This window comes from Canis aureus, chromosome 22, assembly GCF_053574225.1.
Source record: "Canis aureus isolate CA01 chromosome 22, VMU_Caureus_v.1.0, whole genome shotgun sequence".
Taxonomy (NCBI): Eukaryota; Metazoa; Chordata; class Mammalia; order Carnivora; family Canidae; genus Canis; species Canis aureus.
Window position 1 is genome coordinate 42,799,329 of NC_135632.1, and position 14,814 is coordinate 42,814,142.

The 14,814-nt window shown below is 41.1% G+C and overlaps 1 protein-coding gene across 3 annotated transcripts in view; it reads right to left on the reverse strand.

The window, feature by feature from the left end:
* Window positions 1-10,281: 10,281 nt before the first annotated feature.
* Window positions 10,282-14,814, reverse strand: part of ENTPD3 (ectonucleoside triphosphate diphosphohydrolase 3) — a 33,483-nt gene continuing 28,950 nt past the window's right edge. For 2 of the 3 annotated variants that reach the window (XM_077865667.1, XM_077865665.1), the window contains 4 exons: window positions 14,533-14,805; window positions 14,256-14,366; window positions 13,731-13,868; window positions 10,282-11,535 (listed from right to left, as the gene is read on the reverse strand). In XM_077865667.1, the coding sequence (XP_077721793.1) occupies window positions 11,299-11,535; window positions 13,731-13,868; window positions 14,256-14,366; window positions 14,533-14,805 (759 nt within the window). In that variant the 3' untranslated portion in view covers window positions 10,282-11,298. The remainder of the gene's footprint in view (window positions 11,536-13,730; window positions 13,869-14,255; window positions 14,367-14,532; window positions 14,806-14,814) is intronic. The other variant, XM_077865666.1, reaches the window with a different exon arrangement.

Below are 14,814 nucleotides of genomic sequence, written 5' to 3' on the forward strand. Positions count from 1 at the left end.
TTCTGACAGCTTCCACCAGGTCTTTTTCTTGACCTCTAAAACATGGGAGATGGCTTCAGCTGTTATTTGGTCCTATGCAGTGGAGCCAGTTACCAGGCTTCTAGACACCGTGGACAAGTCATGGACAGCTAATGCTCTGCTTCTCAGAGCACTTCACCACTTGGCTGGGTTTGCTGCAGGCATTCCTGAATGAGTAAGAGAAACCCTGGGAGGAGGAAGAGGAGTGGGAGAGAAGCATCAGAGAAAATGCCACATGGAGCAGACTCTCAGAGTCTGAGCCTTTTCACAGCTAAGTGTACAATCACCATTAACATTTTTCAGGAAATAGGCTCCTACAGCGGTGCTGAGAGGCCTCTTTTTTTTTTTTTTTTTTTTGCATTTTTTATTCTATCAACAAGTTTGACTTTACAGTGATGATGCTGTGTGTTGAATACATTTTTTTCATATCCTGAGTCCTTGCCTCAGGACATGCAGCAGGCTGATACCCCGTTCACTTGTCAAATGATGCCAACCTTGTCATCCAGAGGTTTCTGAAGATGAGGGGAAGTGGGACCCAGGCTTTGTGCCCTGGTACAGTGAAGTAAAGTATGAGAATAGAAGGATCTCCTTCCACTTTCCCCATGATGAATGGCCAACAAGTTCCCATAATGTCTTCATAGCCATAGGCTTCCGAGAAAGCCACAGAAAGGCCTTGTTCATTCTCCTTCTGAACCATGTCATTTCTGATGTGCAGGAGCAGCTGTTAAAATGCTTACTGTGATACATTGTTCAGTACCTCATCCCACACCATCTGCATCTGCTGGAGAATGATGAGTCTGAGGTGGTACTCTATGAGGCTTTCCAGGGAGATAGTTCCTACCTGAGTGAGTATAGAGCAGAGCTGCAGAGGATGGCTGTTCCTAGGCAAGGGCAATCATATAATATCCTTGCTGCCTTACACTTGAATCTCATTTCCTACCCCAGTATCAGTACAGCTGTCTCCATTCCAGCCACTATGTTGGCCACTATGCCTATTCATGTCCAATCTGCAGCAGGAGAGAATCTGAATCTGATGAGGCACTCTGGAAAGGAGCAAAGACTTGCCTGGGCTGGCCCTGACATGAATTCCTCAGGACATCTGATGGCCATCAGGTCTTGGATGACTTTGACCCATACACACACAGAGTGGCTAGAAGGCTGAGTTGCTCACCTTATAACTGGTACTTGGAACTTGCCCCAAGGCAAATGTATCTGCTGAGCAGACTTTTGGGTTTTGCTGTTTGACTTATGTGATTATTTTAAAAAGGCTTTCAAGTGTCAACGAAGCTTGTACTAGAGAAGGTAAATCTTGTGAACCTTTAATGCAGTCAGGTTGAGGGACAATTGCATAAGAGGCAAGTAAGGTTGCTTGATATATTTAAAATTCAATCAGTGATTCAGTAAAGAAAATAGAACTATGTGTGGAGCTCTTAATGCAAGTGGCCTTGTACGTTTTCTTTACCTGCTGTTATTAGATTAAAACTTTGTGGAGAAACCCTGGGTAGAAACCCAAGCACACTTTTTTTTTTTTAAAAGCAACAATATCTAGTATAGAGTCATTAGTAGGGTCAAGGAATCCTTTTATGAGACCTGAGAGGCAAGGGAGAGAGAGTAAAAAGGGGATCTTCAGACAGAAGGGAAAAGATAGAAAAAAAAAAAAAAGACGTACATGGTGAGTGCATCTGGGTGTCTAGCAGAGAGAAGCAATGTGGTTTGCTGGAAAAACACAGGCTGTGGAGCCAGCCCTGGGTTCACATCTCCCCTCTGGCCCTCTCTGGTTGTGTGATATTGGTTGAGTTACTCAACCTTTTAGTGGTCCTTCCTCCCTAAAATTGAGGTTTGAAAGCTCTCTGTATTTCCCTAAATATTGTTGGAAGGATGAACTGGGATAGAAGATATGAAAAATACATTGTAAATTATAAATTAGTTTATGTAATTAACTACCCTGGTGCTAAGAGATTTGTAGTGAGATTATCATTCATTGATTCATTTATTTAGCAAACTCACATGAACACATAATGATTATAGCTCTCATCTCTTGCTAACAAGTGCCAAGCCCTATGCTCAGTAAGGCCCTGTAGTCCATAAGACAGCCTCCACCCTCAAAAAACTCTAGCTGTGTGAGGGGACTGCCTTCTGCCAGCGCAGGACTGCAGCCTGGGATGAATTTGCCTGATAAGACTGGGCTCCATAGCCTGGGGCAGCCTCTCCCTCAGGAGAGTTGGGTTTGGTTTACTCTCACCTCTGTGCTCACTGGAACCTGAGAACAAGGAAGGGCTTTTCCTCTGGGAGGGCTGGCAGAGCTCTGGAAAAGTGGGAAGGAGCACTCTGAGATGGCTTTGTTGGAACCCACTGATATTCTTATTCACCTGTAGAATGAGTTTACCTCAGAAAGGTTGGGCTGTCTGCCTGGAGAAAGGTGGCAGAGATGTAGGAGGTTTGCAGGGAGAGCTGGAGGGTTGGCTGGGATCCTAGGGTGAGGTTGCTGCTCCTGCACCAGTGAACAGAGTCACTTCTGAAAAACTAAAGGGACAGAGACACGTAGAATGGCCGTTAGCTCTAGAAAAAGTACTTATGATGTCTCAGGTGGCTGGATACTTCAATACTTTGGATTTCTTTGACCTACTGTATCTCCTCATTGAGGGTTCCAGGAGGTGGGGAAGAAACTGTGATAGGAGATTGTATGCTATTGTCAACAGACACTTTGATGATTTTCCCAATACTTTCTGTGACTCTGAGCAAGTTACCTGCTTTCTCTAAACTTAAGCTTCCTTCATGATAAAATAAGGATGATGAATGTCAACTTCAAGGGCTTTTAGGACTAAATGGTACTATCTATATCAGGGATCTGCACACTTTTCTTGCAAAAGGCCTAATAGTGAATATTTTAGACATTGCTGGCCATACAGTCTTAGCCACAACTATTAAGCTCTGCTTTTTTAGTGCAAAAGCAACCATAGATAATATGAAAGTGTTATGGAGCCCACTTTACCCCAGAGTATTTTTATCCCTGACCGTGGTTCTGAAATCCAGAGAAAGGCAATGAGACTTTCCCTCTGCTGAGAGGTCAAGTTCTAAGATGTTTCAGAAGTGAGTTTTAGGGACGCCTGGGTGGCTCAGTGGTTGAGGGTCTGCCTTTGGCTCAGGGCGTGATCCTGGAGTTCTGGGATCGAGTCCCACATCGGGCTCCTTGCATGGAGCCTGCTTCTGTCTCTGTCTCTCATGAATAAATAAATATTTAGAAAAAGATTTTAAAAAGTGAGTTTTAGGTAGACAAGAGCAAAGAAACAAAATCAGAGGCCCCTTGAAACACCACTACTTTTTAGTAAGGAAAAGGGCAGGTGATAAAAGTAGAGGGGTGGTAAAAAAACAACAACAACAACAACGACAGACAGACTCTGGGTAAAGATGGCTGATAGAACACAAATATCTAGTTGCATTCCGTCTTAATACTGCACTACAAAACTGTGATGAGACTCCTTAGATACCGGGGAACCCTTGTTTATCTTCTCATATTTAAGCTAGGGGGTGAAGTAAAAATGAGGTTCTCAGTTGTTGATTCAAGCTTCACTATAGGATAATTTTACTGGGAAAGTCCAAATGCCAACAACATTTCTTTAGAGGATGGGCAGAGGGAAAGAGAAAATCTTAAGTAGACTTCATGCCCAGCATGAACCCAACATGAGACTCCATCTCAGAGCCTTGAGATCATTACTTGAGGTGAAATCAAGATTAGATGCCTAACCCTCTGAGCCACCAGGCACCCCACCAACACCGCATTTTGTCCTTTGTGCAGTTGCTTGGCTTCCCCATAACAAAAGGCTCCTCCGACCTGCCTGGAGGGCAGAGATAGCCTAGAGCCTGGGTTAGAGGGCTCTAAACACTGGATTCTAAACACTGAATATACCCCAGTTCCCTTAACCCTGCTGTTTGGGGTATGATGCCTCCACCCTCAACTGTGAGTCTTCCAATCCCTCTGCCTGCATTTGGGAGAGGTAGTCTCTCACCAACAAACAGAGGGAGAAGGGATCCCAGGAGCTCCTATTTCTCAAATAGCTTTAAACTAATCATGTTTATTTTGTGCCCCCAACCCAAGTTCCAGCTGTACCTAATTCACTAATTCCTGAGCTGTTATTTTTTTAAAGATTTTATTAATTTATTCATGAGAGAGAGAGAGGCAGAGACACAGGAAGAGGGAGAAGCAGGCTCCATGCAGGGAGCCTAATGTGGGACTCAATCCTGGGACAACAGGATCACGCCCTGGGCCAAAGGCAGGTGCTAAACCGCTGAGCCACCGAGGGATCTCCAATTCCTGAGCTTTTAAATGATGCTACTGTTTAATTAGCAGTAGCATCCTGGTTGATTATTAATTTCCTAATTGATTTGGGATTAAGATTTCTTGGGTCTGCTAAATCAATTACCTCTGGTTGATCAGCATTTCAGGTGCAAAATGTTATTGTTGCCTTCTGTTCTCCCCCATGCTTGTGGATTTATGCTGATATGGACAGCCTTCTTCAAAAGCAGTCTGGATTCTAACCTTCTCCCTACTCAACCCTTTCCCTTTACTGCTTTCATATCTCAGTTAATGGCAACCCTATACTTCCAGTTGTTCAGGCAGAAGTTCAGAATAATTCTTGAATCCTCTCCTCTCTTACTCTATATGCACTAGGATATCTTATGGGCTCTATTTTCAAAAATATGCAGTAGCTGACCATTGCTTACAGTGTCCACTGCTACCTCTCAGTCCAAGCTACCAGCATCTCTCATCTGGATGGTTCTAATAACCTACCAATTGGTTTTCCTGTTTCTGCCCTTGTACACTTCACTTTATTTTTCTTAATGCAGCTAGAGAATAGGCCCTTTAAAACAGAAGCCAGATATCCTTCATTTTTTCAAACCCTCCAGTGGCTCCCTCTCGCCCTGTCTACCTCCTGTTAGCTCTCTGACTTCATTTCCTACATCTTTTAGTTCCTTCTGTTCCAGCCTCTCTGTATCTTGAACATGTTCCTACCCTAGAGCCTTTGCACATACTATGTCCTTTGCTAAGAATGCTCTTCCACCAGATACTCAAACAGCTGATTCCTTCACTTTCTTCAAGTTTTGGTTCAAATGTCATCTCATCAGAAAATACTTTTCTGGCTTATTTACATGAAGTTCCAGCCTGCCCCTCCTGACAGCCTGCTCTGTGGATTTTAGACTTGCCTTCAGCCCCCATGATCACATAAGCCAATGTCTTGCAAAAACAATATCTTAACATATATCTCCTGCTGATTCTCCTTCTCCAGCTAAGCTCTGACTGATACACACAATATGTCATTTCATCTGGAAATAGTTGAGCAATATCTAAATGGTAAGGATTCTTGAAAAACAAACAAAAAATCCACAATTTCATCATCTCAGCTAGACAAAAATCAAAATCAGTTTCTTGATATCATCAAATGTTCAGACCTCCAATTGTCACATAACTTCATAATACTAAAAATATTTTTGAACTACTGAATTTTTTTTTTTTTCAGCATATTTAGTTAGGGAAGGAAAAAGTCTGGAAATGATTTTCTTCTTGGCTCCAGCAGAGGGCCTCAAGTCTCATGTGTTTCATTTTCCAGAAGAAAGTAGTTTGGTTTCTCCTATAATCTCAGTCATTTGGCCCAGTGCTTACTTAGCACATGGTAGATTTTTGGTAAATATATGATGAGTGAATGAATGAATAAGTACGTGGGTGAAAGAAATACTTTTTAAACTTGTATTCATTGGCTATACTCTGTGCCAGGCACTGGCAATGTGCTAAATTTTCTTTCTTTTTTTAAAAGATTTTATTTATTCATGAGAGACAAAAAGAGAGAGAAGCAGAGACACAGGCAGAGGGAGAAGCAGACTCTATGCAGGGAGCCAGATGTGGGACTCGATCCCAGGACTCCAGGATCACGCCTTGAGCCGAAGGCAGACACTCAACTGCTGAACCACCCAGGAATCCCAATTTTCTCTTTTCTTATAACCATCCCATGAGGTAGGTATTATCCTTATTTTATATATGAGGAAATCAGAGCTCAAAGAAATTCAAAGGCTTTATGAAGATCATAGAGATAGAAAATCTCTGAGTTAATGTAGATCTATAATTTTATTTTATTTTTTTAAAGATGTATTTATTTATTCAGAGAGAGAGAGAGAGAGAGAGAGAGAGAGGCAGAGACACAGGCAGAGGAACAAGCAGGCTCCATGGAGGAAGCCCGACGCGGGACCCGATCCCGGGCCTCCAGGATCACAACCCGGGACGCAGGCAGCGTCAAACTGCTGCGCCACCAGGGCTGCCCTAATTTTATTTTTTAAATGTCATATAAGACATCTAGAAAGTGTATACATGGTTGAAAAAGGGAACACCTGTAACTACTGGCCTGTTACAGAACAGCACTGTCACCCCAGAACTTGTTATGGACCAAATGTTTGTATCCCCCAATATTTATATATTGAAACCCCAACCTTCACTGTGATGGTATTTGGTACTTCAGCAGGTATTTAGGGTGGGATGAGGCCATGAGGGTCAGGCTCTTGTGATGGGATTGGTACTCTTAAAAGAAGAGATACCAGAGAGCTCACTGTCTTTCTCCCTACACAAGCACAGAAGAAAGGCCAAGGGGAGCCTCAGTAAGAAGGCAGGCTGTTTATAAGCCTGAAAGAAGTCTCTCACCAGGTACTGAATTGGCTGACACCTTGGTCTCAGGCTTCCTGGCTTCTAGAGCTGTGAGACAATAAATGTGTGTTGTTTAAGTCACCTGTTCTATGGTACTTTGTCATGGCAGCCCTAACATACTGAGACATTCATGTATCCCTTTCTAAACACTACTTCCATCTTCCCTCAAATTTAAGAGTAATAATTTCCTTGCTTTCCTTGAGAGTTGATTTTCTGTGTTTAGTTTTGCCGGTTTTTGAACTTCATATAAATGGAATTATTCGTATGTGTTTTTGTGACTTGATTTTACCCTCAATGTCACCTTGGCAAGATCCAACCATTTTGAGCATAGATTTACATTTCTTTTGTTTTCATACTATACGGTGTTTTTTAGTACTATGGATATATCACTATATACCCTTCCATTTTATGGGATAGGCATCTTGGCTGCTGGTAAAAGCATTCTTAGGCATGTAGCCTGGTGTACATTAAAACATGTATGTCTAAGGTATATACCTTAGACTAGAATTTCTGGGTCATTTGGTACATATAGCTTCTAAGAATTTCTGGGTCATTTGGTACATATAGCTTCAACTTTATTAGATAATACCAGTTTCCCAGAATGGTTACATTAATTACGTCCAGTGCATGAGAGTTCTAGTTGTTCCACACTTACCAACATTTAGTGTTGTCAGAGTTTTTAATTTTATCAAACAATGGGTGTATTATGATGATTCATCATAGTTTTAATATGCATTTCCCTAATCTATAAATGAAGTTGAGCACCTTTTCATATTTATTGAACAGTTAGATTTCTCCTTTTGTAAAATGGCTTTTCACTTGCCTTTTTCTCACTGATTTGTCGGAATTCTCCATGTAATTTGGAAACTAGTCCTTTATCAGTCATATACGTTGCAAATACCTCCTTCCACTCTGTAGCTTATCTTTTCACTCTTATAATGGTGTTTTTTGAGGAATAGAAGTTCTTAATTTTAATGTAATCGAATATCACGTATTCTCTTACGGTAAGTGCATTTTGTGCAATGCTTAGGAAACCCTTCCCTTACTGAAGATCTTAAAATTTTTCTCCTCTTTTCTGTTCTAAAACCTTTGTAGGTTTGTCTTTCATGCTTAGGTCTCTAACTGTCCTGCAAGTAATTTTTGAAAATAGTGTGAGGAAGGAGTCGAATTTCCTTTTTTTCCTCCATATGGAAATCCATTTGTCCCACATCTTTTTCATTGCTCTGGTGTAATACTTCTGTCATAAATCAAGTGTCTATATGTGAATGAGTATGTTGGACTACAACATTCTAAAGCCAAACTCCTATCTGCCATGTGACACTGCCTTTTCCTGTGACAGGAAATGTGACAGACATAATGGGCTTTAGATTCAATCAGACCAGAATCTCAACTCACAGTCTCCACCTCCAAAGTTTACTAGCTGGGTAATGTTGGTATGTTATTTTACCTCTAAGCCTATGCCTTTCCTGCACGTTACTGTAAGGAATAGACACAATTTGTGATACTAATCACTTTTATCTTCACTTATATTTCAAATGTAAGCACTTGTTTTGGTTGGGGTCTTGGGGCCTAGGTTCTATAGTATTAATTTTCTATTGGCCATGTAACAAATTGCCATAAACTTAGTGGCCTCAAACAATACCCATGTATTACCTCCAAATTCTGTAGGTCAGAAGTCTGGGTGAGCTCAACTGGGTTCTCTGCTTAGGGTCTCTAAAGGCTGAAATTGACGGGTCAAATCTGGTGGAGCTCTTAACTGGAAGTTCTGGGGAACTATGCTTTCAAGTTTATGCAAATTGCTAAAAGAACATAGTTGCTTGCAGTTGTAAGACTGAGGCCCCTGCTTTCTTGTGGGCTGTCAGCCAAGGGCTGCTCTTCATTCCTAGAGGCTGCTCTTGGGTTCTCTCATGCCTGGCCTCCTCCATCTTTAAGTTAGCAATAGCATATCAACTCCTTCTCAGGCTTTGAATATCTCTGTCTTCTGGAGCAAGTGCTCTACCTTTAAAGAGTTCACGTGAGAAAAAAGCCTACCTGGATAATCTCTCCTATTTAAGGTCCACTGACTGGTGACTACATCTGCAAATCCCTTTTGCGGTGTACAACATAATCTCCCGAGTAACACTAGGAGGTAAGGTGGCGGGACCATGTTAGACTTCTGTTTATCATAATCTTACTAGATATGTTACCAGGACTGCAGATTTCATGATAGTTCATCTGGTAAGAATTCTTTGATATATGTTAGAAAACACAAAATATTTCATTAGCTTATTCCAAGTTCCCGAATCAGCTAGAAACATTGACTATGATTTGCCTTCTTGGACTCATGGCCCTCTTCCCTGCTTAGACATAAATGTCTTTTCATGCAAACTCTTGGTTATTTGGATACTATTTTTATCTAATATATCTATACTTTATTGCCCACTCTTCATCCTTTATGGAAATAACACCAACCAACAAATACATTAAGTAAGTATATTACATTTATAGCACTTATCCAAATCTGAGATCACACCTGGCAAGGTGTTAGGCCCATAGTACGTATTTTTTAGAATTTTGTTGAATGAATGAGTGATTAATAACAGGATTTGCCCTTCAGTAGCCTACTGTCTATTTTAGAAATAAGCCATATGCACACACAAGATAAATAATAATTTACCTAACTAGTTTGTATGTATGTATATATATATTCTTAACTAGCTTTTTATTTTTATTTTTTTAAGATTTATTTATTTATTCATGGGAGACACACACAAGAGAGGCAGACATAGGCAGAGGAAGAAGCAGGCAGGGAGCCTGATGTGGGACTCAATCCCAGGATCGCCAGATCACCACCTAAGCCTAAGGAAGACACTCAACCACTGAGTCACCCAAGTGTCCCCTGAACTAGCTTCTTAAAAAATATTTTATTTATTTATTTGACAGAGAGACACACACACAGAGCGTGCAAACATAAGCTGGAGGAGAGGCAAGAGGGAGAGGGAGAAGCAGACTCCCCCTGAGCAGAGAGCCAGATGTGGGGCTTGATCCTGGAGGTCCAGCATCATGACCTGAGTTGAACATAGATGCTCAACCACTGAGCCCAGAGCCCAGGTGCCCCCCCCAACTAGTTTTTAAAAGGTGGTCCAGTAGATCATTGTGTGTGTGTGTGTGTGTGTGTGTGTGTGTGTGTGTGTGTATGTGTAAGGAAAGCTTTGTGGAAAGAGCAGAGCTAAATCAGGGCTTGAGAAATATGCATGATTTGGATGGTTGGGAGGATGACCCACAGGTGAAGGAGTGAGAATTGTGTGAGCAAAGATGCATTTTTGGGAATGATCTGAGTGGCAGGTTGTAGCACAGAAGTTTTAGATGTCAAATAAGATACAGAAATGTTTGACTCAATTACCTCAAGGAGCCAAAGGCTTTCCAAAGTGAAGTACTTTGACTTCTCTGGAATAAAGGTGATATTAATGCATAATTTTCTTAGTTCACTAGGAAAGATTTCCTAACAAATTTTTCCTCATTTTAAGAACTTCCTCTCATAAATACCACCTTGGGTCCTTAGTAGAAAAAGTACTGTTTGCAAGGCAACAAACACATTTCAAATCAAAATAAGAGTCCTTTATTCCATATTCAGCTAACCAACAACAATTGGAAATAATGTTGATTGGTTTTTTTTTTCAACATTGGACTTGCTGTAGTTCTTTCTCATCCTACGTAGCAAAGTGGTAAGTGAGGAAATCTCAAGACAGCATCAAGTACACTTGTGGGAACAGTGGACAAAACACACACCACGCTGTCAATGGAGAAATAGCCCTAAGCAAAAGCCTAGAAAGGCAAAAAGATGTGTTACATGATAGCCTCACTAGGAGTAAATGTTTTATAGGAGGACCGAGGCATATGAAGAGTAGGTGAGAATGAATTCATACACACAGGCTGCAATCTACTGACTAGTGCCCTGAGTGGGAATCCCACTCTGGAAAGACTGCAGTTTCCTGGGAGATTTTCTATGTGTCTCTGTCTTCCAGGTTCTGCCCGTATGACAGAGCCTGGCCATGGCCACTATCATTGGGGTAAAGGAATCTTCTCCACCAGATACTATATTCTACTAGTCTGAGGTACCTCAATGTTTATGGGATTGCTAACTCTTAGTTAAGAATCAATGGGAGGAAGCCATGATGCAACATATCTAACTGTGTCAAATGCTTAATGGGCACCTGTCAACTTCCAAACTTGCTAGGAGGTATAGGGCACTTCTGAGGAAGGAAAAATGCAAACTGAGCCCTGAGGTCAGTTCTTCAACATCAAACTGTCATATTCTCAACTTACTGTTCCTAGCACTTGGAATAAAAAGCCTGACCTTGATGGCCTGTCTCTCCTCAGTTCTCCAATAGGCCAGCAAGTGGATGGTAGGGTCCTTGGAGAAGCAATGTGCCCAGAATGGTTGGGGGACTCCGCAAGAGGTGCTTTGGCATAAATCACTATCAGAGAGGTGCATGACCTAGGTACTTGACTTTCGTTGTATTTCCTGAAGATGGACATTTCGCTGACATTGTCTTGTGCTACCCACGCTGGTCCTGGGCAGCCCTCAGGCTCCAGGAGCTGCTTCACAAGGCTCACTCAGAATCCACTGTGTGGTTGAAGGCGTGTTGGGACTGCCTCTGCTTCCTGGACGAAACATACAGGTACACAAGAAATGCCAGACACAGCAAGGCCACTGCTGTGAAGAAGGCGAGGATGCCCAGAAAGGCAGGTGGGTCCATAGGCAGTCGGATCAGAGGGCTTTCGGCTGGGATCTGGTTGGTCAGGCTGAGCATGTAGCCCAGAGACCAGGCTATGCTGCTGTTCCCCACCTGTATGGTAGAAAGATGGCTCAGTTCTCAGGGTAGGGTTTGAGTTGGGAATTACACGTGTCACACCATCATCCTCATGAAACACCCACCTGAAACTGCAGTCTAAAGTCAAAGAATTTTCTCACGTTCAGACACTGGCTAGAATCCAGGTCAGTGAGACCACAAAGGCTTGAGGGCCCTATGCTCAGCACCGCGGAGAAAACCGTCAGAGCCCTCACAACCTTGTCACAGCCAAATGGCATAAGGGCACAGTTAACAACAGTGGGAGTTTTTCTACTGTCAGGTACAGAAGTGTCTGTGGCCAAAGAAAGGGTAATGTGCAGTTTACTGAACCCAGGACCAGCTTCTAAGCACAGGGTGTCAGTCTAAATAGGGAACAGGCTGTGTCAATTTCTTATGTTAGTTCCATCAGTTTTTGTTTCCATGTTTTTAGACTGTTTTATTAGATACAAAAAGTTTCCAATTTGCAATCTTAAGAATGAATTCTGTATCATTATGTTATAATCCTCTGTACCTTGAACAATCCTCTTCATTTTAAAGACTATTTGGTTAGATATTAAATAGCTGTACAGAAAATTTTTTAAATTTTTTTTAATTACCATTTCTTTGGGTTGCCTGATAGTTAAATTTTTAAAAAATTTTTAATCTTTCCATGTCCTTATGCTTAACGTCTAAGGGTTTCTCTTATAAACACCATATGTTTGATTTTTAAAAATACAATCTGCAATATTTGTGTTTTAACTGGTAAGTTTAATCAATTTATGATTATTGTCATTATTGATATATTTGGACTACTACTTCCTAGTATCTTAGTTTTAAATTTTCAGTTCTACTTTCCTTCTTCTATATTTTTTTCTTTTCTTGCCCTAAAAATGATATTCATATATGAAGTCCCCCTTTATAAGATGGACATTTTAGGCCACTCTTATGACCCCTTACCTGCTCTCTTCACATTGGATATTAGCAATACTGAATTTTGGGTTGTTATGTATGGATGGACTCTTCTCTTTTACTTTTCTTCGGTGTAAGTTTTCTTTTTTTAAATATATATTTTAAGCCACCACATAATTTATTTTTACTGCCTATATTTTTACAACCCTTGGATTTATATCTCTTATTATTTGATTATTTCCTCCAAAAATATTTTTGATATCTTTGTGTGGCATATTTTCTCTTTATGCCTTCACATTTGAATACTAATTTGGCTGTATATAAACTTCTTTATGAATAAAGGAAAGGGACTTGAAAGCTGGAATTCTATATCCATCCAAACTGGTATCCAAGGGATGTCATGTTCCATTCTTATAATGTATTTTCCTGCTAATTAGATTCATTAGAAGCAAAGCTTAGAGAGTGCATGCCCACCAACAGTCCTTATATGTCTCCAGACAGCCTTATCTTTTTGTAGATGACTCAATTTTATTTATGTAAAAGTAGACAGTCACAGCCATAATGCTGGTTATTGATTGGTTAAATCTAATTATTGCTAAAGCTAATATTGAGTAGACTGACTTCAGGCTTTATATCAGCTATTCCTGAAATGAGAAAATTCTCCTCAAACCTAAATGAGAACATAGTGCTGGGTGAGTCCTGCCTGAAAGCAAGGTCTGGAGGGTGACAGCTATGATTCCAGCTTCAGGCCATCCTGAACACTTGACAGTAAATACAGTGACCTCAGGCACATTCCGAGAGAAGCTCTTACCTCTTGTTTGCTGTAAATCCCTAATACCCTAAGAGAGAGCATTTACCCTGACATCTGCATAAAATGGAGAGCAGTTAGTTACCATCCTCTTAAAAAAAATTGCTGCTCTATTTAAAGCTTCTTTTCTGGATGAAGTCTGATCCTTACAATATTTATATCTCTCAACAAACATTTAGTAAACCCCTTCTAGGTTCTTGCTCTGTGCTGAATGCTAGGAATATGAAGATAATACAACAGGTCCTGCCCTTGTGGTGCTCAGGGTCTGTGAGCTCTTGGCCTCTGTTCCTTCACTCATGTGGAAGGGTCTCCAGTGACACCTTCTCTGAATTCTCCACTATCTCTTCTAGAAAGCTCACAAGGGATCAAAGGCTCATCAGCTTCCCTTCAGCAAACTGAAATCACCAATACCCTCATAATTTCTACATTTCTTTCATGTATATATGCACAATACCTTTAAAAGGAAGAGGAGAAAACAACCTGTGCCTTGACTTACTTCTTTTTTAAAACGTATTTGGGGCCAGGTCTCCTCGGTGAATCTGTATCCATTTACAAGCAGGTGGTAGATATAGTGGGCTGAGAAGCAGTAGGAGCGGGCATATACCTCATCAAACCTAGGAAGCCGCAGTGGGAGCTAAAGAGGCAATTCCAAATAGGTGAGGCAGGCATATTTGAAAATGCATGTTTCAGAACAATTTTAAAGAATCTCATCACCTAGAATTTCATAATACCATCACCATAAATATTCCAGTTGTACCATACCATAATGAAAATACCTCTAGGGAGTATCATGCTTCTTCTGTATCACATACTGTTGTAACCATTGTGCCCATGGTCAGAACATTAGTTCACAATGTGGGTACGAGGTAGGTTCCTTATTACTACATTTTGTGGATGTGGTGAAAGTAGAACGGCATAAGGTCCAAATTCAGAACAAACGTACACATGTACACAAATGGAATATATTCAACTCCACTTACTGTTTCATACTGATGCTGCCCTTTTCTCTGTAAATACTGACCTGACTCCAGCTTTCAGAGCAGAGATCCCAGGTGCTTGAGTTGAAGGCGTTCAGGGAAAAGCTCCCTGAAAGATTGAAAGCACTGACTGTGTAGTAGAATCCTGCAAAAGCCTGGAAGGGGGTAGCACAGAAGAAAGTCAGTTCTCAGAATGGCATGTAATATGGAGCTTCGGGGTAGGGAATAAGAAAGTGGGAAACAGATCAGAAGAGAAACAAATGTGAGAGCTAAATCTTCAATGGGGGAAAAAAGGAATCTTTTAGTGATTTTTGCTCTTACCACGAATGCCCCTTTAACTTTTGGCTGGTAAACCCCATCAAAGGAACAAGCTTCTTGGTCATGGCAAGCTTCGAAGTCAAACAAGGAAGCCACCTTTTCCCTACACAGTGATGGGTTCCCGGTTCCTTCAAAAGTGATGATGTCATCAGGATCATAATTTTCAGGCCTCAGGTCTGCTGTGCACAGGCTGTCAAATATGTAGTCCCCAGTGAAGGTGGTGACATAATTCTGAGGGTAACAGGGGTTGATGATACTGGTTTTGATGGGAGAATTCTGGAGGAA